General features: G+C 40.2%; 1 protein-coding gene across 1 annotated transcript in view; it reads left to right on the top strand.

Moving 5' to 3' along the window:
* Positions 1–26,302, top strand: part of SCUBE2 (signal peptide, CUB domain and EGF like domain containing 2) — a 116,509-nt gene that overhangs the window by 36,101 nt on the left and 54,106 nt on the right. Inside the window, 8 exon segments of the mRNA XM_061610378.1 lie at positions 12,966–13,091; positions 14,357–14,473; positions 15,932–16,021; positions 17,311–17,427; positions 19,752–19,874; positions 21,563–21,679; positions 23,214–23,336; positions 24,010–24,120. Coding sequence (XP_061466362.1) covers positions 12,966–13,091; positions 14,357–14,473; positions 15,932–16,021; positions 17,311–17,427; positions 19,752–19,874; positions 21,563–21,679; positions 23,214–23,336; positions 24,010–24,120 — 924 coding nt within the window.

The following is a 26,302-nucleotide window of genomic DNA, read 5'->3' as shown; positions in this document are numbered from 1 at the left end:
AGTGCCAGAAGGGCTGGGGGACTGAATATGGGAACTTTCCTTTACAAGAGAAAGATGTTAGCATAGTGAAAAGTTGAATCATGCCAGTGATGGAGGAGTGTTTTTGTTTGACAGGAGGGTAAGATGTGGTGCCTTCTCCAAAAGCATGCTCATTCCAATGAAAAATGGAAGCAGACTACTGCCATTGCCTATCACAATGAAGCCAAGTGACCTAAGCATTTGGTGAAGGAGAAACATTTTAAACTTCTAGTTTTAATGCTGTGAGTAACTCCACACAGAAATGAAACTGGATGCCTGATTAAAGCTGAAGTGAATGAAAGTTTAATAGAGACCCTGAGGGCAATAACTTGAAAGTGGTAGTTTTAAGTCAGGGAGTTTGCACTGAATCTGAGATGCATCAGTGGGGGCTGACTAGGTTTAATACAGTGAAAATTTGTATAGATTTGCAAAGTTGGTAAGGATAAATATAGAATGAAGTCATGCTTGAATAAACCAAATCATTTTTAAAAGAAAACACTAAGAGGCTAGCCTTCCTTTACAACATGCATCTTCAACTGTGCATGTGTTGACAGAAGTATCTAAATGGCCAACTGAAAAAAATATAAAATAACTGAAAAAAATCAGAAACAAGGATCAGTGGAAAATTATGTGAATAGGTAAATGTGAGATTGTTGAGACAGAATAGAAGAAAGAGTACATTAACTTCAGATGAATTGTGGATATCACATGAACATTCATCCCTATGAATTGTGGATTCACATTTTGGGTTGATGGAGGTCTGTCAGAAGTTAAACTGTTGTCAAGTCAGTGAACTGATTATTTTATTTTCAACCAAGGCCCTGCCTTATCCTGATATCTTGGATCTCTGGTTGCTGATATCCAGAAGAAATGGACTGAGTCACAATCTTTGCTACTTTACTTCTTGATGTAAATTGATCAAGTAGTGCTGGATCAGGCATACTGATATCCTTTCCTAATCTTGGCACAGTTTGTGCTAGAATCCAGGGGACATGGGATTATTATTTTTAACCCATCACATAACAAAAGTGGTTATCTAATTCACATAGTTATAGACATACTTTTGAAATGCTGAAGCTCTACTTGACAACTAATGAAGATTGAAGACCAAAAGATATGAGCTACCTTCTCTGCTAAGGCGGGAAAAGGTATAGTAGTACAAGTACAATGTGCCCAAGTATAGTAGTACAATCCTGTTTCTGTCTCTCTCTTGTCTTTATAAGCTGATTCAGTTTGGGGAGATGAGAGGGAAGGAGAACAAAATGCTTCTGTTGCTGGTATGCTCCTTTCTCCAGCTCCTTCACTGTTATTTTTTTCTGAGCCATTTAAAGCTTGACGATCCTCTTTCATGCTGGAAAGAGAAGGGAATTTTTCCCTTTTGCTGCCTGCTTCTGGTTCTCTTTTATCATTTTCCTGGGCTGTTCTGGAAGTGGGGGAGAGAGTAAAATACTTCTCAGGAATACAGATTAAACAGTTAAACATCATTAGGACCAGCAATGAAAGTTAGATGATGATGTAGGCTGCAGTCGTAAACCCAGTTACTAGAGTTGCACAATTAACTTCACTTCTTAAATTCCTGCAATTTGTATAAGAACTGGTTGCAGTGCCCATGGTGGGAATCTTTTATAATCAACAAGTGCAAGTCTGACAAATGAAGCATACAGAACACCTGAAATAGGAATACATTAAGGGCCAGGCAAGCAAGGGAACAATAGTAAAACATATAGAATCAAAAACAACAGCAACAATAATAATGTTCTCTACCCATAAAATTCAGAACATATTAAATGTAGGAGGGATAAGTGACTCAAAAAGGACTCTGAGGGGTGAGGGACAATGTACAAAACTGTAAGAAGATGAAACATAAGAGCAATGGAGGAACCTATACAAAGAAAAGATTGATCACATACAATGCTGAAAGTTGGACAGTGAAAAAAGCGGATAAGAGAAAAAATCAACTCCTTTGAAATGTGGTGTTGGAGGAGAGCTTTGTACATACCATGGACTGCGAAAAAGACAAATAATTGGGTGTTAGAACAAATTAAACCAGAACTGTCACTAGAAGCGAAAATGATGAAACTGAGGTTATCATACTTTGGACACACAATGGGAGGACATGATTCACTAGAGAAGACCATAATGCTGGGAAAAACAGAAGGGAATAGAAAAAGAGGAAGGCCAAACAAGAGATGGATTGATTCCATAAAGGAGGCCACAGACCTGAACTTACAAGATCTGAACAGGGTGGTTCATGACAGATGGTCTTGGAGGTCGCTGATTCATAGGGTCGCCATAAGTCATAATCGACTTGAAGGCACATAACAACAACAACAATGCTTTTTAAACACCTCTTAGCTAACAGACATATCACATGACATTTTGAAGCTTCCAAATGCCACAAAACATGAGTTAATGAGGCTAATTTGTGAATGTGATACAAACAGCATGACTGACAGCAGAATAGTGATTGCCACGTTTTATGTGGAGATCTTTGGGTATTTTGTGTATTCTGAAGGGTTAGTTGCATTATTGTCTTGTTAGTTTTCTCACTCTGGTAAAGGAATCAACAAGCCAATACAGCAGAATAATCAAAGCAGTATAGGAGTTCTCTTTTATTGCCCAAAGCTGCCACCTTAGAGGAAGTCTATCTGAGGCAGGAGAGCCAGTGTGTGTGGCATAGTGGTTGGAATCCCCACACAGCCATGAAGCTCACTGGGTGACCTTGGGCCAGTCACTGCCTCTCAGTCTCAGAGGAAGGCAATGGTAAACCACCTCTGAAAACCGCTTACTATGAAAACCCTATTCATAGGGTCGCCATAAGTTGGGATCGAAGGCAGTCCATTTCCATTTTCCATCTGAGGCAGAAATAGAGGTATTAAGAAGATAGCATGCCTATCATAGAATAGTAGAGATGGAAGGGGCCTATAAGGCCATCGAGTCCAACCCCCTGCTCAATGCAGGAGTCCAAATTAAAGTATACCTGACAGGTGGCAGTCCAGCTGCCTCTTGAATGCCTTCAGTGTTGGAGAGCTCACCACCTCCCTAGGTAATTGGTTCTATTGTCATACCACTGTAGCAGTTAGGAGGTTTCTCCTGATGTTCTGTTCAGATCTGTCGTCTTGTAACTTGAGTCCATTATTTTGTGTCCTGCACTCTGGGATGATTGAGAAGAGATCCTGACCCTCTGCTGTGTGACAACCTTTCAAGTACTTGAAGAGTGCTGTCTTATTTCTCCTCAATCTTCTGAAGGCTAAACATGCCCAGTTCTTTCAGTCTCTCCTCATGGGGCTTTGTTTCCAGTCCCCTGATCATCCTTGTTGCCCTCCCCTTAACCTGTTCCTGTTTATCTGGATCCTGCTTAAAGTATGGTGTCCTATAAATGCAGCCTAAAATAGCATTTGCCTTTTTTGCAGCCACATTGCACTGTTGGCTCATATTCAGCTTGTGATCAACAGCAATTCCAATACCCTTATCGCATGTTGTATTGCTGAGACAAGTGTCCCGCATTCTATAACTGTGCATTTGGTTTCTTTTTCCTAGATGTAGAACTTTACACCTATCCCTGTTAAATTTCATTCTGTTGTTTTCAGCCCTATGTTCCAGCCTATCAAGGTCACTTTGAACTTTGTTCCTGTCCTCCAAAGTATTAGCTATCTCTCCCAATTTTGTATAATCTGCAGATATAATAAGCGTTCCTGCACCTCCTCATCCAAGTCATTAATAAAAATGTTGAGGAGTACTGGGCCCAGGACTGAACCCTGCGGTACCCTGCTCATTACCTTCCCCCAGTTTTAGAAGGAACCATTGATAAGCAGTCTTTGAGTATGATTCTGTAGTCAACTGTGGATCCACCTGTTAATTGTTCTATCCAGCTCACATTTTAGCTAGCTTGCTAATCAGAATATCATGGGGCACTTTGTCAAAAGCTGTGCTGAAGTTGAGATACATGATGTCCACAGCATTCCCACAATGTACCATGGAGGTTACCCAGTCAAAAAATGAGATAAGGTTAGTTTGGCAGGATTTGTTCTTGATAAATCCATGTTGACTTCTAGTAATCACTGCATTGTTTTAAAGGTACTTCCAGATTGGCCACTTTATCATCTGACTGCTCCATAATTTTCCCAGGTATCAATGTCAGACTGATTGGTCTGTAGTTCCCCAGTTCCTCCTTTTGCCCTTTTTAAAGATAGGGACATTAGCTCTCCTCCAGTCAATTGGCACTTCACCCATCTTTCATGATTTCACAAAGATAATAGACAGTGGTTCCGAGAGTTCTTCAGCCAGTTCCTTCAATACTCTAGGATGCAGTTCATCGGGCCCTGCAGCTTTGAACTCATTCAGAGTAATTAGGTATTCCTTGACAATTTGTCTTTCAATCTCAAGCTGCAATTCTGGCCCTTCAATGTTTGCTATGAGGATCATAGACCCTCTTTTGGGAGAAGACCAAGCCAAAGTGGAATTGAGCATTTCTGCCTTTTCTTTGTCATCTGTTATCATTTTCCATCCTCATTGAGTAGCCGTACCACCATTTCTTTTCTTTGCCTTTTACTATGGATGTACCTGAAGAAAGCTTTTTTGTTTGTTTTAGCATCTCTCACTAATTCTCAGCTTTGGCCTTCCTGATGCCATCCCTGCAATTCCATGCTACCTGTCTGTACTCTTCCTTTGTGGCCTGACTTTGCTTCCACTTCCTGTATGTGTCCTTTCCCCCCCCCCAGCTCATCTCTAAACTATTTGTGAAGCCACATTGGGTTCTTCTGCTGTCTTCCCCCCTTTTTTTGTTGGAATTGTTTGCCACTTTGCCTTTAGAATGTCCTGTTTTAGAAATTCCTACCCATCTTGGACTCCGTTTATCATTGGGGTTGCTTGCCGTGAAACCGTGTTCCACGGCAATTGGTTTATTATAGTTGGTTTTCCTGAAGTCCAGGGTATGTGTTTGGGTGCTGTTAGCTTTTGCTTTCTTTAAAATCAAGAACTAATAAAAATGTTACAGAGCTTTCAAAGGCCATGTTGTCAATTCCTATTTGTTTTCTTCGAATAACAATATGGCAGCAGCAGAAAGATGGGTGAAATCCTGTGAGGAGCAACTCTGCAGATAAATCTGTGAACTTGCATGGAAGCCCAGGCAGATGCTATCTAATTGGCAGTTGTCCTTTGTTGCATCTGCCCGTCTGCCGCTGCGCATCTGCCACAATGGATACTACCCCTCCCCCCAGCCTGATGTATCCTGAACTCTGTTCGGCAGAGGAATAATACTTTATCTGTATTTCAAACAGAAGCATTTGTTGTGCATTTATACCTATTTCTACACCAAAACCTTCCAGTTGCAGTATTACCTAGACTGAGTGGTTGAAAAGCTGCAATTGAGTTGCTTTTGTTTTGATTTCTGCTTTGCTTTGTTTTGATTCCTAAGTTGCTTTTGTTTTGTCAGGTGTGGAGGTATCCTCACAAACTTTGTTTTGATTTGCAGGAGTACTCTGTTTCTCCAGGTCTAAAGGCTTATACAAACTATTCTTTCATGCTCTTGCGGTATGGGATTCTGTTGACTCCATCTAAGTAGTACGTACTTCTAAGAAGAGCTTTCGAATCATCCTTGGGGTTTTTTAGGGAACTGTACAGCTGATGTTAATTCTTCCATGTAGTGTGATTTGAGAAAATGGTTACATTGTAGGGGAATTACTTTTTCCTGGCACTCAAAGTTGCTGGAAAACAACAATTCTTACCCATGGTAGAATTATTATTATACTTATTTATGCTGTGGTTGTGCTAGTAGTGTCAGACACATCGAGCTGAATTACTACAAATTTTATAATTTCCTGAAATTCTACAAATTCCTGAAATTACTGCAAGACACTTCGTATATTGCAGCCATATCCACCCACAGCTTTTTGAATGCTCTCAGTATTTAAAAGGTGTGCCTGGCGCCAACATGGTTATCTTTTCGGCGCCAGGTCAAGACTTTCCTCTTCTCCCTGGCATTTTAGCATGTGTTTTAAATTGTTTCTATATTGTTTTAAATTTTAAAATTGTGTTTTAAATTGTATATTTGTTTTAATGTTTTTGATTGCTGTAAACCGCCCAGAGAGCTTCGGCTATGGGGCGGTATACAAGTGCAATAACTAAATAAATAAAATAAAATATATATTTTCCTGATTATTGTTTTCTTTGAAGAAAAATAAAGTATTGGGTGCTACTTATGTGTAGACCCCATGTGTTCATGCATATCTAACCATTTTTGGTGTGCATGAATGAAAGAAACAGAGAATGAATTATCTAGCTTGGATAGATGTCTCTTTCATCTTCTGTTATGTTAGCATGCCAATTGTTTGTATAGATGAAATATTGGGGGGGATATTTCCTGCCAGTCCTCCCCCCTCCCTATCTCAGGAATGGACTTTTTACATGGAATGTTTTTGAAAGAAAGGATAGTTGGTAATATGCATACACATAGGCCTAGTTAACACTTCTTGTGAATTGGCAGCACCCTAGAACATACTGTAGAATCCCTTGTAAAGTACAGAGATTGAGTGGCAGGCATGCAGGTATTTCTTGGCAAGTAAATTGATATGGAAAGGATTTCCTGAGTGTAAAAAAAAAAAAGGAGGAGTAAGAGGAAACCCTTTGTGTATAGCTGAGAGGACAGAAACTTTTTATGGCTCTTGGCAGGGACCTTTATTTTTAGCGAGGGATAGGTTCTGAGGTTGTGCTGCAGCCCAAAGCAGGAGATCTGGCCAGTAAAAATGTTTTGGCGTTTATTTAAAACATTTAAAGGGCTAATATTGTTTCCCAGATTTTTTTTCACTTGCTCATAAAATTGTAGCTTCTCTGCAAGTAAGATTTTGTATTTAGAAGACCAAAGAGGACTAGAGATTGTTGCTAATTTGTGACACACTTAATCAAGCTAAAAACGATCTTTAAAACGTCTACTCAGGGAATGATTATTCATAGTGTAATTGACTACAGGTTTTGGCAGCATGATTTTGGCAGATAATCCCTGTTGCAGCCAGTTGACTGAGTGTTAGAGTGTGAACAGCTTGTAACTATCGGAGACGAACTACTAAATTGTTTTATCAGGTGTCCCAAAGGGGGAAAAAGTCAGCTAATGTGACATTATTAATTGTCATCAAGAACACATTTGTTTGTATTGAATTCTGTTCAGCCAGTTTTATGTGCAGCCTGGATAATTGTAGCAGAGGAAATCTTTAAGTAAATACTTAATAATGGCACTATTAAAACCTGTAATTTTAGCAAAACCAAAATAGATCACAAAAAGTTTTCACTATTTTAAAACAATTTCATTAACATCCTCCTCAGGACCACTGCTAGGTACAAGTCCAGATGAAATATAGTTGCTTGAATATCATGATCTTGGTTTGGTAATTACAGTGCCTTGCAAACTGATCCAACTGTGCTCACTGGGATAGCCAAACACTTGGATATTATTTTGTATCCTTTTCCTAATCTATGCATTTGTATTACATTATCTCTCACTTTTGTAGCATGCTCTTTGGTCTTCATTTTCCTTCAGATCCACAGCCTGACCAATGATCCTTCAACAGTGGGGGTTTTATCCTGACAATGTGACAGCAACTTTGATGGTTCACAGGTGGAGGCCAATGGTAATGTCATTGTGTCCTCGATAGGGCAATTTCTTTCATTTGTGTAAACTGGGAGCCTCTGCTGCACAGGGATTGAATGCAAGCAACATGTTTCAGTTTTTTATGTTTCTTCCAAACATTTCCCAACATAAAAACCAATGTCACAGTAATTGATTTTGAGTTTCAGTGTTTCAAAATAAAATATCATACCGAACGAAAATACAGTGTAGCATTTGTAATTCAGTAAAATGAAAGCATTGGTCAGGGGTCTGATTACTTTTGCAAGGCACTTTATGTCAAAGTGCATACCCTGCAGATGAAATAGTTCATAGGCCTGTCAAATGCACAGAAGGCAAAGATATAATATTCAAGATACAGATTCCCTGAGATTAGTGAACAAGAGGCAATGTGGCTTCAGAATTTCTTTTCTTAATAAGGACTTCCTGTATCCCCTTCAGGCAAGCTCCTTGGGTCTGATTCAGACACTCAAAGGAAGCAAAGCTTTCACAAGTGTGTGGTGCATATTGCTTGTAATGCAACAAATGGATTAGGTTAGATGATGGCTCCACATGTCAACATATTTACTGTGAGTCTTTTTTTATCCCTGTAGCTCATGGATTGCCTTCAAGTCGATCCCGACTTATGGCGACCCTGTGAATAGGGTTTTCTTGGTAAGCAGCATTCAGAGGTGGTTTACCATTGCCTCCCTCTGAGGCTGAGAGGCAGTGACTGGCCCAAGGTCACCCAGTGAGCTTCATGGCTGTGTGGGGATTTGAACCCTGGTCTCCCAGGTCATAGACCAGCACCTTAACCACTACACCACAAAATCTGAGACTGGATTACTGCAATGATCTTTATGCGGGGCTGCTCTTGGGCCTGGCTCAGAAGCTCCAGCTGGTGCAGAATGTGGCAGCAAGACTGCTGATGGGGTCAGGCAGCCAACAGCATGTGACATCTTTGCTAAATGTCTACACTGGTTCCCCATATGCTAGAGGGGCAAATTCAAGGCTCTTGCTTTGGTATACAGAGTGCTGAATAACCTGGGTCCAGGATACCTGAAGGACTGCCTGAGCCCTTGTATTCTAGCCAAATTACAGAGATCATCCAGAGGAATGCTGTTAGTTGACCCCAGGCTCAACTGATCTCAAGCAAAAGTTGGGTATGTAGTGTTGGCAGTCCCATGCTGTACAACAATCTTCCAGCAGAGATTCAGCAGTCGTCCTAGTTTTTTACTTTTAAGTGTCTCGTGAATACTTCTTATGCTGACAGGCCTGTGCAGTTGTATAAAACTTTATGGAGCAGCCAGTCATTTAATTGTTGTTTTGTACTGCTTTTAAAGGTTTTATTATGGTCCTGGACACCACCCTGATGTTTCGTGAGACAGTGGTATATAAATACTTTTATAAATAATAATAAAAAAGTAAAATAATGTCATGTTCTGAATAAATGCTTTCTTGTAGAGCAGTGAAGGGCATTTTACGTGCTCATATCTAAACCTGGAAAGTATACAGCACTATTTCTGCTTAGTTGTCAACATTGCGGACATGTTTTCAGTATGTGGGCATTGGGATGAACTCTGGAACACTTTAATGGAAGACGTGCTGGAGAGCCCTGTCCACTTTGTGTTTCTTTTTAAAATGTGATGGCATTCACTTTGATACATTGTGGCCACGTATCAATATGTATAGGGTGGAATGGTCTAAAAAGATGCAATACATCAATAACGTTGTTTTGGCAATGTATTATATCTCTGTCTCAAGCTGTATTTTCACTATAGGTAGCACTCTAGGGGCTGCTTTGTGACCAAAAGGTGGGGCAAGAAATGCAGGCAAATATTTGATGTGACAATGGAGACAGTGCTGTACTCCAGAAAACCTCAGGCCCAAGGGCCAAATGTGGTCCTCCAGGCCTCTCTGTCTGACCCTTGGAAGTCTCCTCATCTGCACCCCTCTCTCCTAGCCATACCCCTCACTAGCCCTGATTGCACCCTCTTTGGGTGTTTTTGCCTGGCTCAAATGTGTCATTGAACTCTGATAATGACTTTTGCTTGCCTAGATGAGAGGGGTGTCTTATTGGTGTGTGTAGAAATTAGCCTACTGAAGAAAGATAAAATTCGCATTTGTCACTCTGCCCAGTTTTACCTCTGGCCTTGCTCTTCACTGGCATATGGCCCCTGGCAGGTTGCACAGAAGGGCCCTCAGGTTGAATATTGTTCTCCATCCCTGGGGTAGTGGATAAAGTGTCAGACTTCAGGTGGGGAGATTTAGGTTCACATTCCTATACAGGCATGAAGTTCATTTGGTGACCTTGAGGTAGTCTCTCACTTGCTAGGTGGCGAGCAAACTTGCTTTTAAACATGCAGAAATCCTATCAAGTAAGTTTGCCTCCATTTTTTAAGCCTAAACTGAAGGACCATTGTCAAGGCTTGTGGGACCAGTAGTAACCTTCTTGTTGAAACCACCATTCTGATTGTGATCTAATTTATCACCTAAGACATGAAGTAAGGAAGTTGTCCTGGCTCAATTAAGGATTGAACACCAAGTCCATAAGTATCTACTGAGGGGAAAGGTCACGCTCATCTGCATACCTTGACATGTTCCCTTTGTTGTTAAACATGCCTTGCTGGAGTGTCCAGGATTCTGAAGTGCACAGACCATTCAGCATAACCAGTTTCCTGCTCCAAACTTGGCCTTAATTATGGGTGATTATATTGTTCTACAAACTTTATTCAGGTGCTTGAGCTCTACTGGCTGGTTGTCCTCTTTTAAAGATTGCTTTAATTATTGGGAACAAATTGCTGATGAAAGTATTCTTCTGTACAGTATTTGCAATTAGCCTAATGTGTGGTCAATATGGTCCTGCTGCTGCTGTGCAATAAACTTCAATATTCCTGGCTACCTTTCTCTCTTTTGTTATCTCTTACCCTCCCCATGTCATAAGACTGCTGTCAACATAAAATTGGATTATTATTATTTTATTATTATTTATTAAATTTATATACCGCCCGACTAGCAATAGCTCTCTGGGCGGTGAACATAGAAATACAAAGCATAAAAAATACAATAAATAACACAATATGATACAAAATAACACAATCTAAATCAATACAGTAACATTTTAAATTTAAATCAATTTAGATTAAAATGCTTCGGAGAATAAAAAGGTTTTAACCTGGCGCCGAAAGGAAAGCAGCGTCGGCGCCAGGCGCACTTCCTTGGGGAGACCGTTCCACAGGTCGGGGGCCACCACCGAGAAGGCCCTAGATCTTGTCATCACCCTCCGGGCATCCCTATGGGTTGGAACCCGGAGGAGGGCCTTCGTAGCTGAACGTAGTGTACGGGCGGGTTCATATCAGAAGAGGCGTTCCGCAAGGTAACGTGGTCCCGCACCGTATAAGGCTTTATAGGTTAATACCAACACTTTGAATCTAGCCCGGAAACATATTGGCAGCCAGTGCAGGCGGGCCAGGACAGGTGTTACATGCTCAGACCGCTTTGTTCTTGTTAGCAGTCTGGCTGCCGCGTTTTGCACTAGCTGTAGTTTCCAAACTGTCTTCAGAGGTAGCCCTACGTAGAGCGCATTGCAGTAATCCAAACGCGAGGTTACCAGAGCATGTACCACTGATGTAAGGTCCTCTTTACTCAAATAGGGACGTAGCTGGGCTACCAACCGAAGTTGGTAGAATGCATTCCTTGCCACCAAGGCTACTTGAGCCTCAAGTGAAAGGGAAGAGTCTAGGAGGACTCCCAGACTACGAACCCGTTCCTTTAGGGGGAGTGTAACCCCACCCAGGACAGGGCATATATCTACCATCCGATCAGAGAACCTGTCCACCAACAGCATCTCAGTCTTATCTGGATTGAGCTTCAGTTTAACTCTCATCCAGTCCATTATCGCGGCCAGGCAGCGGTTCAGCACATCGACAGCCTCACCTGAAGAAGATGAAAAGGAGAAGTAGAGTTGCGTGTCATCAGCATACTGATGACAACGCACTCCAAAACTCCTGATGACCTCACCCAACGGCTTCATGTAGATATTAAAAAGCAAGGGGGACAGAACTGACCCCTGCGGGACCCCATATTGGAGAACCCACGGTGTCGAGCAATGTTCCCCGAGCACTACCTTCTGGAGACGGCCCGCCAAGTAGGAGCAGAACCACTGCCAAGCAGTACCTCCAACTCCCAACTCCCCGAGCCTCTCCAGAAGGATACCATGGTCGATGGTATCAAAAGCCGCTGAGAGATCAAGGAGAATCAACAGAGTCACACTCCCCCTGTCTCTCCCCCGACATAGGTCATCATACAGGGCGACCAAGGCTGTCTCGGTGCCATAACCAGGCCTAAAACCCGATTGAAATGGATCTAGATAATCTGTTTCATCCAATAGCGCCTGGAGCTGGCCAGCAACCACTCATTCTAAGACCTTGCCCAGGAATGGAACATTCGCGACTGGCCTGTAGCTGTTAAGATTGTCTGGGTCTATGTTTCTTACAAATGTGATTTTTTTTAAAAAAAAGCTGACAGTAGAGAATAAGGCTGCAATGCAGTACACACTTACCTGGGAGTAAATCCCATTGAACCCAATGGAGTTTACTTCTGAGTAGACACATATTGGATTGCAGCCTAAAACTTAAAAAATGGAAATGGACTGCCTTCAAGTTACAAGAAGACAGATTTCGAAGGAACATCAGGAAAACCTCCTAACTGCTAAAATGGTATGACAGTGGAACCAATTACCTACGGAGGTGGTGGGCTCTCCAACACTGGAGGCATTCAAGAAGCAGCTGGACTGCCACCTGTCAGGTATACTTTAATTTGGACTCCTGCATTGAGCAGGGGGTTGGACTCGATGGCTTTATAGGCCCCTTCCAACTCTACTGTTCTATGATTCTGTGATAGGCAAGCTATCTTCTTAACACCTCTATTTCTGCCTCAGATAGAAAATGGAAATGGACTGCCTTCAAGTTGATTCTGACTTATGGTGATCCTATGAATAGGGTTTTCATAGTAAGCGGTATTCAGAGGTGGTTTACCATTGCCTTCCTCTGAGGCTGAAAGGCAGTGACTGGCCCAAGGTCACCCAGTGAGCTTCATGGCTGTGTGGGGATTCGAACCCTGGTCTCCCAGGTTGTAGTCCGACACTTTGTGCCATGCTGGCTCTCACCTAAAACTTAGGTGGTGGTATTTCATATTAAGGTTTTGCTTTTGCTGTAAATACATTCAAGTTTCTTTTGTTCAGATTAAATTGTTTCAAGGCTTACTTCTATAAATAGTTTGTGTATAGAATGTGTCATCTGCATTTAAAGACACAGAGAACACTGATGAATCATCTTGCTGTTTTTTACAGAAGGCTTGAGCTGTATGAATAAAGATCATGGCTGTGCCCATATCTGCAAAGAAGCACCAAAAGGAGGAGTGGCCTGTGAATGCAGACCTGGATTTGAACTGGCCAGAAACCAGAGAGACTGTATTTGTATGCAACATTCTACACTTACTTATAGTTTCTCATTGCAAGGAAGTAGAATTCTGGCATTCCTATAGCTGATTGCTAAAGTGGGGTTTCCTTTGCAAGGATTATATTATTTAAAATTCAGTTTGGTGGAATAAAATATGAAACTGGTGGATATTCAGGGTTTTTTTGCTGTACAAAAACATCATTTCAACTCTCAAAACCGTTATAAAATGACTGTTCTTTTAATTAAAAAACCTAGAAGAGTAGCCATATTACAGCCAGGCTGCATACTCTGCTCACCACATGAGAGCAGTCTGGTTCTGCCAGTTGGGAATACTGTCCCCCCCCCAAAAAAAAAATAACTTGCAGGCAAAGTTGGAAGGAAGCACAGTATTTCACACTTGAGTACATACACTCCCACAGAAAGAGGAATTGCTAGCTGCCTTTCTCCATCCTTTGTTTATCTCTAGTTATATTTCTCCTTAAAGGCTTTTCCTAGCCTATCTCCTGCATGGCTCCTAGGGAAATGCTGGGCTGTTCTCACATGGTGAGTGTTCTGTGTAGCCAAGGTCACAGTCTGTTACTGTAAACAAATGAAAACCATCCCAATGGCACTTTTAAAAATGAACACATTTAAGGTGCAACTGATGAAGTAGGCTCTTGCCTGCATCAGACAATGGCACCAAAAATGTCCTAGTCTTTGAAGTACCTCAATGCTTGGTACAAGTTAACTATGTCGGGAGGGTGGGTTGCCGGATCTTCATCACAGCTGTTTTCTGTGAATGGATTTTTGGTGCCAAATGTAACCGTATAAACTACCTGTGTCCAGCTTTGATTTCAGATACAGTGTTTTTAAGGTGACATTCTAATCAGATAATCAGTTGCCCATGCTGTTTAGCTAAGATAAACTACTATGTATAGATCAAATATTGTTAGAAATGTCATCTATTGAATTACTGTGATAGTTTTTCTTGTTCATCAGTCATGAACTATTTAAGTAAAAGCTATTAAAATATAATGAATAGCATAATTAATTTAATTTAATTATTTTAAATGGCTAAATCAGTTAAAAGCAGGCATGCCAATGAACAGAATTGTTTAATCTGTTGCTCCAGGTTATAATTAATTTTGGTTTGGTAATCGTGTCAAAGTACATACACAGCAGATGAAATAGTTCATAGGCCTGCCAAATACACAGAAGGCAAAGATATAATATTCAAGGTGAGATGCACGTTTTCATAGGCTTTGTCAATGCTTCTGAAGCTTAGTTGTATATTTCCTTCCAGTGACTTGTAACCATGGGAATGGTGGCTGTCAGCATACATGCGAAGATGCTGATGATGGGCCTGTTTGTGGATGTCATCCAGAGTACACACTGCATTCTAATGGCAAAACGTGTCTTGGTATGTAAGCACTTGAATTCTTTTATTTAAGTTAAATGTGGCAGTGTAGCAACCTTTAGCCATTTTTGTGTAAGTCATTAGTTTTGGATTAATTTTGCCCCGAAATGTATGTTACCCTTTAGAATCTCCCATGCATGTTGAATTCTTTTCTGCTTCAGAATTTCTAGCCTTGGCATCCTACCCAAATTTTCTCTTTCTTTGGCATCAGCTTTCCTAAAAGGTCCAGGTACAAGTCCAACTATTCTCTGATTACATATATTCTAGCTCGATCACTGAGATAATCTGGAGGAGCGTTGTTGTCCCCATGTTATAGAGGCCTCGCTGGCCTCAACTAGGGCATTTAGTGTTGTTGGTTTCATGCTGTGGAACACACTTCCAGCAGAGATTTGGCAGGCATCCTAACTTTTGATTTGCTGCTTTCTCGAATACCTTTGTATGCCAACCCACTTTTGTAGTTGTTTAATTTTTTATTTTGATTAGCCAGGCACCTTAATGATTATCTGTATTTTTATTTTTAAATGATGTTTTATATTTTAACACTGTATATTGCTTTGGTATTTTATGATATGGCAATACAGAAATACTTTTATAAATAAATATAAACACATATCCCTTGCTACCACAAATTCTTATTTCACAGTCAGTCACTTTATTAAACATTCTGCTCATAGCAGAGTTAGACTTCTAATAGATGTCAGGATAGTTAAAATCCTGTAATCTGTTTCCAGAAAGCATACTGTCACAATAATATCACTTTGTTTCTACTCCTGTCCTAACCCAGGTTTTTTTTCAACTGGGCTTTCACTCTTAGATTCCTAGATTTCTTTGCAGTTATATACATTTGTTACATATAATGCTGCTCTCCAATCCTTTATGTTGGGTGAATTTTTTTTGAACAAGATACACCCTCCAATTACTATATTCCAGTTATTAATTTATTACATTTATGTGTCTAATCTCATCATGTCTTGGTGCTACCTATCAGATCATACTTGCCTTCCTACATTAGGATTTCAAGTTCATCTTGTTTGTTTCAAACCTTGGCTTTTCAAATATGGTTTGTTTGGCAGAAACAAACAATGAGCACTGTTTGGATATAACACTGAGCCAGCCACACCATTTTTTGTTTTTGCGCTGGGAGGAAGGCACAGGTAAACCAGAAGTGTTCCGGCAGCTTGCACTAGCACGCAGTTCATGCATAAACTAATTTACCTAACCATAGTTAAAGGCGGGCTTTACATCTGAACGTTGCCATTGTGAAGTGGATGCCTATTTGCTGACATATGGCTCAAGCAAAGATTATGTGCCTTACGCTATAGAAAAAGATTAAAAAGCTCAGTTACCCATGAGTTAGAGTAGTTGGTGGGGAATCTTTCCTAAACCAAAATATAGTGCCTAGAAGATTACAGATTGGTAGGACCAATTGTCATACTGCTTCCTTTTCTTTCCCTTTTAAAGAGAGAGAGGAGGCTGCAATGGAGTTCTCTGAAAATAATGCCACAGCAGGAGCTGATGTAGACAAGCGAGTGAAACGGCGACTGCTCATGGGTAAAGAGTACTCAATACTAATTGTTGACATTGATGATTTTCTTACCCTTCCTTTGTAAAATATAATTTTCAGAAAGGTGGCTACCGCAACTTAAGAGAGAATTGTTTCACAGTCAAGTCATTGGCTAGGATGCAGCTATAATGTCCAATGGAGAACAATTAAGCACCCTTGCTTAAAATGAGATTCTATTGAAATAAAATGGACTTTGTTTCACATGTGTTTCAGCTGATGTCCCAGACAAGGAGATTTTTTAAAAAGATGGAAAAGATATATAGGGTGTATTCTACATAGCGCTAAGGTAAATGTTTTGTCAGTGCAAGGGTTTCTCCTTACACAATGGAATGTTCTCCCTCTTTCCTCCCCCCACCATGCCCACTAAACCTGTTCTAGATTTGTGGATGGCATGGGAAGTCCTGTTGTGCTAGTGCTAATCCTTGCACTAGTGCAAGAATTTAACAGAATACTGCCCATAGTCCTGAGACAGTGATTTGAGGTTTGAGAGCTATTGCTTGTCTGCTTTTGAAAAAATAAAAGCTGAGTAACAAGGCTGTAGATGCATTTCTGTGAAAAAGGTAGGGACTGAGTCAATTTATAGCAGTTTAAATGAGAAGCCTATTCTTCTGTTCTGAAGGGTATGAGAATCCACTTCTTGATTTACAGACCTTAAAACGTTCTTTTCTGAATTAAGGAGTATTTGTTCTCTAATCTGCCTGTAAAATCTTTGGCCTGTTGGGGATAACGTGGTTATGCTCATCCTCCTCTTTGTCATTAAAGTGTCTGTTCATCTTCACTTGACTCCTAGTCAATAGATCATGTTTTGTTTCACCTTTGAGTGAACAGGATGCACCATCTAAACATGAAATGAGCAGGATGAGATCCATGTCCTTCTCCCCTCCGTTATGTCCACCAGATCAGGACTCTAGATCCTGAAGATGGTCTACATGTGTAGAGCAGGTTCCATACTGCAGACCATTGCCCTCCAAGATGTGGAGGGTGGCAGGACTAGGGACAGAGTCACAGCAAGTGGGATGGATGCATGGCCCTGCTCTTCCTTTGCCCATTTAGCTATAGCTGTCACATCTTTGTTTTTTAAAAAAATATTTGGAGCTGTAGTTTAAGTTCACTGCAACAAAGTTGTCCATATCTTGACATGTTAGAATGGAAGTAATTCAATTGGAAAAGGCTGGCAAATCCAACCTATGTGAAAAGAAGAAATACTACATGCTATTTTTCAATTCACTTTTAGTTTTTCCTTCTGCAAATGCCAGTTTTTACTTCTTTTCCTTAGAAACATGTGCAGTAAATAATGGTGGCTGTGATCGCACTTGTAAAGACACCTCAACAGGTGTTCATTGCAGCTGTCCTGTTGGATTTACCCTTCAGTTTGATGGGAAGACATGCAAAGGTAGGATTTAGACTATTTTTTGCAATGTGCATACAGAAATTGCTATCTGGAAGTGATTATTGTGCAGCATCCCAATGAAAACGGTGCCATTTATAAGCCTTTAAGAAAACAAACAAAAAATCCAAAATGGAAAGCTCAGCTGCAATTTGCCTGTGGCCCCTTTAATAGTCTTCACTTTCAAATAGTGAAATAATGGGTGTTTAGCCAGAAATGTGTTGTTTATGTAAGGGGATCCACAGCTCTAAATTTTGTTTTGAACTGTTTTTAGTATTGTGTTTTAAATTGTTGTGACCCACCCTCATACCTTAGGGCGAAGGATGGGTAATACATCAAATTAATAATAATAAAATACATGTAAACATCCCCCAGAAGTGGCAATTGTCTGAGTCTCTTTGGCATGTGTATCATATATTCTGACTCCTCTTCATGTAGAACCCACCTTCCATAATTTATATTAGGGCAATGTATTTATTAGGCCAACCAATACATCACAGAATAGTGTGCAAGTTTTCAAGTTCCCTGAACCTCTGGTATTTGCATGAGTTACAGGTTCTTGGTGTGCCTTCTCCTGAGGGCAAGTAATTCTGCTTCCTCTCTGCCCCAGGAGTGATAGAATGATACAGTAGAGTTGCCAATCCCTACCAGAGACTGATAGAAAGGCCAAAACAGTAAATCATTGAGAATCACAACAGCCTCCTTTGTGTGTGTTCTGGCTTCACGGGAACCTTTACTTAATTACATTTGTTTCTGAAAATACTCAAAATACCCAGGCCCGCAGTTTATGAATTACTGGTTTAGGGCGCAATCCAACTAGTATTTGCACCAGGCTGGGGAGAGCTGGATGTGGTGGACCCCCAGCTGAGCTGGCAGACTCCCAACACCACTGGGCTCTGCCAGCAGAAGCCCCTTGTCCCGGCTCAGCTGCACCACTGCTGGGACCCTGCTGGCTCAACTGAGGGTCTGCCGGGGAAGCCCAGCCTAGTAGATAGAGAGCTGGCAGGAGGTCCAAAAATAAGGCATTCCAGGGGCACGGCAACAGAGGAGTGGGGGCTTACACGTCATCCTCCTTGCATTCGGGGCACTCCCACAGGTCCCAATCCATGCAACATTTTTGCTGGGCAATAGGCTGGTGGAGTAAAATAATTTCAATGCCAATCAGTGGGGAGGGCTATTCCCGATAGGGGAATTTGTGGGAACCGGCTTTTGCTCCTGAATGGAGAATGGCTGCTGCTGAGCTTCCCACTGGCCTCCCTTCCTGCCACCCCTCCTCCCACCAGCTTCCCATGATTTTGGATTATCTGTCAATTAATGGGAAGCTGATTTAAGCCCTGCATGATAATACCTCTAAAACTATTTTTGACTAGAATCCTTGTGGTCCTCCAATATATGTCTATTTGATTAATTACTTGGAATTGGAAAAGACAATTGAGTCCCAATTTGGATTTAAACATAATATTTTTTCATTTAAACTGCCAAAATTGTGGCCAGCAAGTAATTTGGCTTTACATCTTAAAGTGGCAAATGTAATGTTGCAGAATAGCAAGATGGTTACTTATTGAAATATTATGCACAGGTTACCCAAATCCACATTGCCTGAATCAGTAGCTTACATTTAGGCTGCCTTCAGACATGGGTTTATTGTGTTATTTTTCCTGCTTCTGTCCTAATTTCTAATGTTCCTTTCATAGAGCTCCTGCTGGGAGGAAGGGCGGGATATAAATCAAATAATATATAAATAAATAAATAATATTGCAATATCTGTTGTACTATGGAACTGTTTTTTTCCCCCATCAATATACTACCAAGTCATGCTAAGTTTCATTCACATCAGTGGGTGTGGTGTGACACAACAACAACGGATGTTGTTGGACATGTTCCTACTTCCACTTTTTATGCACATGCATGCTTCTGTATGCCAGAATACCGCTCCAGATTTCATTACGTGAGCATCAGTGACATGATCCCAAGAAAACCATGGGATAATAAAATGCAAAACTCCTGTATTTTCTGGGTTAATGAAGTTTCAAATGGATTTTTTTCTGGAAGCAGTTCATATGAAAATGAGCAGCAAATGTCCTGTTGATTCAGCTAGATTTCCAGAAGTGTTTTTTACATCATGGGAAAGATTACATAAAATGTGGAAATTAACAGGAAAGGAAATGTCGGAAACAAACAGGAAATGTTAGAGCAAAAGAGTGAGAGAGGCAGGGAATGTTTGTTGCATAAGGAGCAGGGGGCACTCAGGATATAGGTGTTTAGGGCACCTGTTTATGATCTGTGACGAAAAGGAAATCAAGCTTTGTATTATTTGTTTTTTGTTACAGATATTGATGAATGCCAGGCCAGTAACGGTGGATGCTATCACTTTTGTAGAAACACAATTGGTAGTTTTGATTGTAGCTGCAAAAAGGGCTTTAAACTGTTAACTGATGAAAAATCATGTCAAGGTATGTGCAGGGGCAAGCGTTAAAAAATAAATATATTTGGAATTGTTTGAACATGTAGTTGGTAATGAGGTGCTAATGAATTCAAAAAATAAAGTTTTGGAGTTGAATTTCTTTTCTGACTCAGCTCGTGTCAGCTTTCCTGATTAGCAAGTGCATTAATACATTTTCTAGACAACCATTTATGAAACCACCAGTCCCTTCCAGAAACTAGCATTGATCACCAAGAGCCAAAACCTCTCTCCGTTGTTCTTTATCATTTTTTAAAGATCAAATATAGTAGGAGAAATACTTATATGTTTTGTTTTGCAGAGAAAGTATAGAATTTGCAGGAGTTCAAGTGGAAGTATCCTATGGATACAAATAGGATTTAAGTCTCTCATCTTTCCACCTAATCTGTTTACCAGCCAACCCTGTTCTTACTGGAACCATTAGTTGTTAGTTCATCATTTAATAAAAATTGTGCTTCTATTCAAATATGTGTTTTAAGTAGTCTCATTTTTCAGAGAAAAATATTAACGTGTTAACAATATAAAAACCTAAAATATGACAAATGCAGGTTGAAGACAATTGTCTTCTGTGCACATCCTGCCTATTACTCTTTTTTCTATTCATTACTTATATTTTTAATCTCTGATCTCACTCTCCATCTGGGTGTTGTCTATCCATGTATAGTATACACCCTCTGGGCTCCAGGTGGGCAATTTCTACAACCAGGATCTCAATATGAAATGTTAAATAGCAGTTGTAGAAAGTACCAACAAAATTGTGTATTAGGCATAAAGTAGACATTACAGATGCATATATTCTGATTGTCCTGTTTAAATTAGAAGAGGTACTTCCAGGGGGTGGTGGGGATCAGAAAATTGGTGGGGGGGATGTTTAATTCTTTTCCTGTCCTTTTTCCAAATTCCCTCCAAAGTGGTATTCTCCTTTTTAAATTCAAGAAAATGTGCATTAAAAACTCCACAGGATGCTAGAGAAAGGAACTAAGAGGCAATTTGGAGAGTGGAAACAGCAAGTAGGAAAATGTGCATCCTCGCAACTATGTCAATCTCCCCTCCCCACCCCTGTCCTCAAAGTGTCTTTTCCACCTCTAAAAGGACAATCAGATTGATGTTACATGCATCTGTGTGTAATGTTTAGTTTGGCACTTGCAATGCAATAAATACTACCCTCTTTCTTTTCCTGGTGAGTAACCCCATCTTCTCCTCTTGCTACCTCCTCCAAACTTGGATTATTAGCAGAGTTAGGAGGCTAGAGAGTAGTTTCGAAACAACCTCAAGTTCCAGTATCTCTTGCTTTACAAAATATCTGCTGGCTATCAGGTTATTATTCTTCACCTGCCTAGTGATGGGAAAAAAAGATTTATTTTCAGCAGTGAGTGGCATTTAAATCAGTAAATCAGTGCTTTAACATTGATCAATAGGGAATAGAAGAGGAGAAAATTAAGTATTGCGTAATAAATATTGTTTTGTCTTATAACAAATGATTTGTTTTCAGAAGTCTAAGAAAGCATTAAACAAGTGATTTTTTCAAGTGAACATTTTATATACTAGCTGCTCCATGCTGTTTTTAAAATCCAGTGCTTTTGAAGTCTAGTTTCTCTTGCTTTTCATCCAGTTTTCCTAGTATATAAATGTCTCCAAAACATAAAGTGAAATAATAAAATATTGCTTTAAACGTTGCAGACATTGACGAATGTTCATTTGAAAGGACATGTGACCATATGTGCATCAATCATCCAGGCACATTTGAGTGTACTTGCAACAAAGGATACACTCTCTATGGTTTCACACATTGTGGAGGTGAGTATATATAAAGTTCTTGCTGGCATGCTTATTGGAGTGCTACTTTAACATCAGTTGGAAATGTGGGTTTTAAACCGGTGCTGCAGATTTTTCAGATGTTTGTTTTTCTCCTTTTGGGTCTGTTTGAAGCAGAAGTCTGACTGTGTGTTCACTATACTTTCGGTGAAGTATTTTTTTTCTTCTTCTCACTATTACTGGAAAGCAACTGTGACTGTTAGAACAAACAGTTGCATTCCACACTTGGGTACTAAGAGATGGATTTTGCAGCATGGCTGCCTGCAGAACGCACATTGGTTTTCAATAGGTATTATGCCACAGTAACCTACTCCAAAAAGGTTTCAACAAACTGATTATGTTTGTAATTCATTAAGTTTTTTCCAAATGGAAAAGTAGAAGTAGGTGTGTCAAGCTGAGTAAGTCAGTTTCAGTCGCTTATGGTTGTAAAATGGGGAGATCTGCCCTTGTGTGTTGTAGACATGAGTCTTACTGTTGGAAATGTTGGATGTGTGCTGTTATGCAAAGAAGGTACAGGTCCCATTCTGGAGCTTATGCATTCACTGGTCTGACAGCTTTTCCACATACTTCAGTAGAAGATTGAACAGGCCACAAGGCAGGATAAAGCCTTTTCCAGGCAGGCAGTGGGTGTTGTATTGTGCACAGCACCGAGGTTTGCCCAAATCCAATTTCTCCATACATCCATTTTAAGAGAGTGATTTAATCTGTGCGAATGTTCCTTTAGGGAAAGCCTGGGTCTTTCAGTCAGGTGTTTCACTGGAACATAACACTAAGCTTAGTGTGGATGTGCAGCCTCCCAGACCGGAGAGCCACTTTTCTCCACCTCCGGTTCTGCTGTGCTGTTGTGAGCTAAGCCATGGTTTGGCTTAGCATATTGTCCAAACCTGGGTTCATGGTTTGAATTGCTCCAGACAAACCACAAGCTGTAAACAAAGAACAAACCTTGGTTACAGCTTATGATTTACCAGAGCAAAACAAATCATGAGCTTGGGTGTTAAGGATTGTTATTTTATAATATTTTAGTTCTGTATGTGTTTTATTTACTAATGTATTTTATTGTTTATCTTGTGCTATACATCCTGGCCTCTTATGCCCTGGGCTGTTAGAAGGAAAGGCAATTAATAAAATAAATAAATAAAACTTTGGAGTGTCTAGGCTCCAGAATTAAGTTCACTTATTTGGTTCAAAGTTCTATTGAATCTATGGGAGCTTCAAGTAAATGCATATGTGTGTGAGATTTTGCCCCACTTTCCGAAAGTGTTCATATATAGCACCTCCAGATTTTGTTGGACTCCAGCTCCCATCAGTCACAGCCAGCATGGCCAATGGTGAAAGGTAGTGGAATTGGAGTCCAAGAACATCTGGAGGGCACCATATTGGTTACCCCTTGTGTGATCTGTGTATATATTATTGTACCCAGTAGTAGTTATGCATGTGCTGTTCTATGCTGACCAGGGTAGGAATGGTACTAATTCCCCTCTTCCCTGAAAATGTTTTTCCCCACATTCTTCTTTAGATATCAATGAATGTAGCATCAACAATGGTGGCTGCCAACATACCTGCATAAACACACTGGGAAATTATGAATGCTATTGTGATACTGGCCACAAATTACACTGGAACAAAAAGGACTGTGTTGGTAAGATTCAGAGCCCCAAATGGATTTTGCAACTTTGGTTTGCTGTGCATCTCCAGCAATTCTGATACCATGGATCTGTTAAGAGTAGTGTGGATCACATCCCCCATCATGGTTGAAGACAGGCAATGCTTTTTAAGAGAGCGGGAAGTGATCTGAAAGAGGTTTCACTTTTCCTAGTGTATATCCATGTTTCTTTAATCTCATTGTTGCACTTGGTGAACCACATTTTTGAAACAATAGCTTATTTTTAAAACCTGTACGCCATGAGGTGAAAGTGCAATACTAAATGTAGTGATCCATCTTTTAGACTGTGGTCAGTCCTCTGAAGAAACGATTGAATGTCTCTAGCCTATGGTATTACTTTGTTTCTAATTGGACATCATGGCTATCTGTCAAAGCTAGCTTTAAAAACAAAACAAAACAAAACAGGAGATACTTTAGGGTCTTTGATGCTTTCCTTCCTGTGCTTTTAATCTAGGCTGTTTTTCCTTTATTATTGCCTGCATGAAAACAATATTCCAGGCTTTTATAGAAAAGGGAAAATATATACCCTGTATTTGTGCCTTCTTCTTTTATTGATATTGTGTAGCTTGCATGGCCTCATATTTGCATTTTAGAAACATACTTTCCATTAGTTTTCTTTTCCTGTGAGTATCTGTGTTTTGCCCTATAGAAAGGTCCTTGCCTGATGTCAGTTTACCCAAAGTATCTCTGCGTTGCATTAAGACTGATGGAAACAATAGGTGCTTTTTAATCTGCCCCTCTGACGTCCATTTGATCTCTGGTAAGTCATGAAGAACACAATGATTATGATGATACTTATTTTTATTCATCCTAAGTAAAGAATACAAGAATAGCAACTCTAAGAAAGCTCTGGAAATGATGAATGATGATGGACTGCCTTCAAGTCGATTCTGACTTACAGCGACCCTATGAATAGGGTTTTCATGATATTCAGAGGTGGTTTACCATTGCCATCCTCTGTGGCTGAGAGGCAGTGACTGGCCAAAGGTCACCCAGTGAGCGTCATGGCTGTGTGGGGATTTGAACCCTGGTCTCCCAGGTCGTAGTCCATATAGTTCATTAAATCAGATGCCAGTATATATTTATACAGATTTAGTAGCATTCATCTCCTGCTTCATGCATTTATACTGGCTTTCCCCTGCAAAAATTATTTGGCAGTAGCTATGCAGAACTTGATTGATTATGAAGCACAGAAACTGCAATATGATAATAAAATGTTTATAAGATGAAATGGAATGGGGAATGACTAGGTAGCAGATTGTACTCAGTTGGAATAGTCAACTGATTGCAGTATAGAGCTTTTTTAAAAACTATGCCATGGTAATGACAATAACAAAAATTCTTTTAAGCTGTTGTTATGACAGCAAAGTGCCAGCCAACAGAGGTATTCTGGATTATTAATTGTTTGGTAAATCTGGATCTGCCTCTGCTTGGAAATAAAGTCATCCTCTGCCAACTATTTAGCAACAAATTGATTGCTTTCAGTTTCACTTGAGGGTTGCTAGTTTTAAATGGGCAGTTTCAGGCAGCAATCTTGTGCTGTCATTATTTTATTTATTTATTTATGTATTATTTTATTTCTATCCTGTCCTTCCTCCAAGCAGGAGCCCAGGGCGGCAAACAAAACACTAAAAACACTTTAAAACATGATAAAAACAGACTTTAAAATATATTAAAACAAAACATCTTTAAAAACATTTTTTTAAAAGCTTTGAAGACATCTTTAAAAAAATGTTAAGAACATATTGTTTTTTTAAAAAAGGTTTAAAAAACATATTAAAAAGCAATCCCAACACAGACGGTCTCAACTTAAAAGGGTTGTTGAAAGAAGGAGGTCTTCAATAGGCGCCAAAAAGATAACAGTAACTGCCTTTAAGGCTAGGCCCTACTCCAAAAAGGTTTCAATGTTTGTAATTCATTAAGTTTTTTCCAAATGGAAAAGTAGAAGTAGGTGTGAGTAAGTCAGTTTCAGTCGCTTATGGTTGTAAAATGGGGAGATCTGCCCTTGTATGTTGTAGACATGAGCCTTACTGTTGGAAATGTTTAATATTTAAGGGTAGGGAATTCCACAGGGTAGGTGCCGCCACACTAAAGGTCCATTTCCTATGTTGTGCAGAATGGACCTCCTGATAAGATGGTAGCTGCAGGAAGCCTCATCTGCAGGGCGCAGTGATCGACTGCGCATATAAGAAATAAGACAGTCTTTTAGGAATTCTGGTCCCAAGTTGTATAGGGGTGGGGAAAGGTGGATGTCATTCAATATAACAAGCAGTTGGAGGGAGGTGCCCAGAATGACAAAACAAAAAGATAAAAAGTCACAATTTCATTCCATTTATGCAATTAAAATATGTAAAAAGCCCAACGCGTTTCGGCTAATCAAATCTAGCCTTCATCAGGGGATGCTTGTTTCAATTTTCTTCAAAATGATGATAACATTAGTCTTGTTCAAAAGAATACAAGTAGTCAGTAATGCGTTCGTCAGGCTGAGTCTGTTAAGCCTGTTAAATCCCAAGTTGTATAGGGCTTTGTACACAAAAACCAGAACCTGAACTTGGCCCAGTAGCAAATGGGCAGCCAGTGCAATTCTTTCAGTAGCGGGGTGACATGTTGGCGATACTCTGCCCCAGTGAGCAGTTTCGCTGCCACATTTTGCACCAGCTGCAACTTCTGGACCATCCTCAAGGACAGCTCCACATAAGTGTGCATTACAGTAATCCAGCCTAGAGGTTACCAGTGCATGGACAACAGTGGTCAGGCTATCCCAGTCCAGAAACGGCTGCAACTGTTTTACCAGCCGAAGCTGGTAAAAGGCACTCCTAGCCACTGAGGTCACCTGGGCCTCTAGCGACAAAGATGTATCCAGGAGCACCCCCAGACTATGAACCTGCTCTTTCAGAAGGAGTACGTCCCCATCCAAAGCAGGCAACTGACCAATTATCTGA

This window comes from Rhineura floridana, chromosome 2 (assembly GCF_030035675.1).
Source record: "Rhineura floridana isolate rRhiFlo1 chromosome 2, rRhiFlo1.hap2, whole genome shotgun sequence".
Classification (NCBI taxonomy): domain Eukaryota; kingdom Metazoa; phylum Chordata; class Lepidosauria; order Squamata; family Rhineuridae; genus Rhineura; species Rhineura floridana.
Note: the sequence above shows the minus strand (reverse complement) of the source record. Positions and strands in the feature narration are given on the sequence as shown.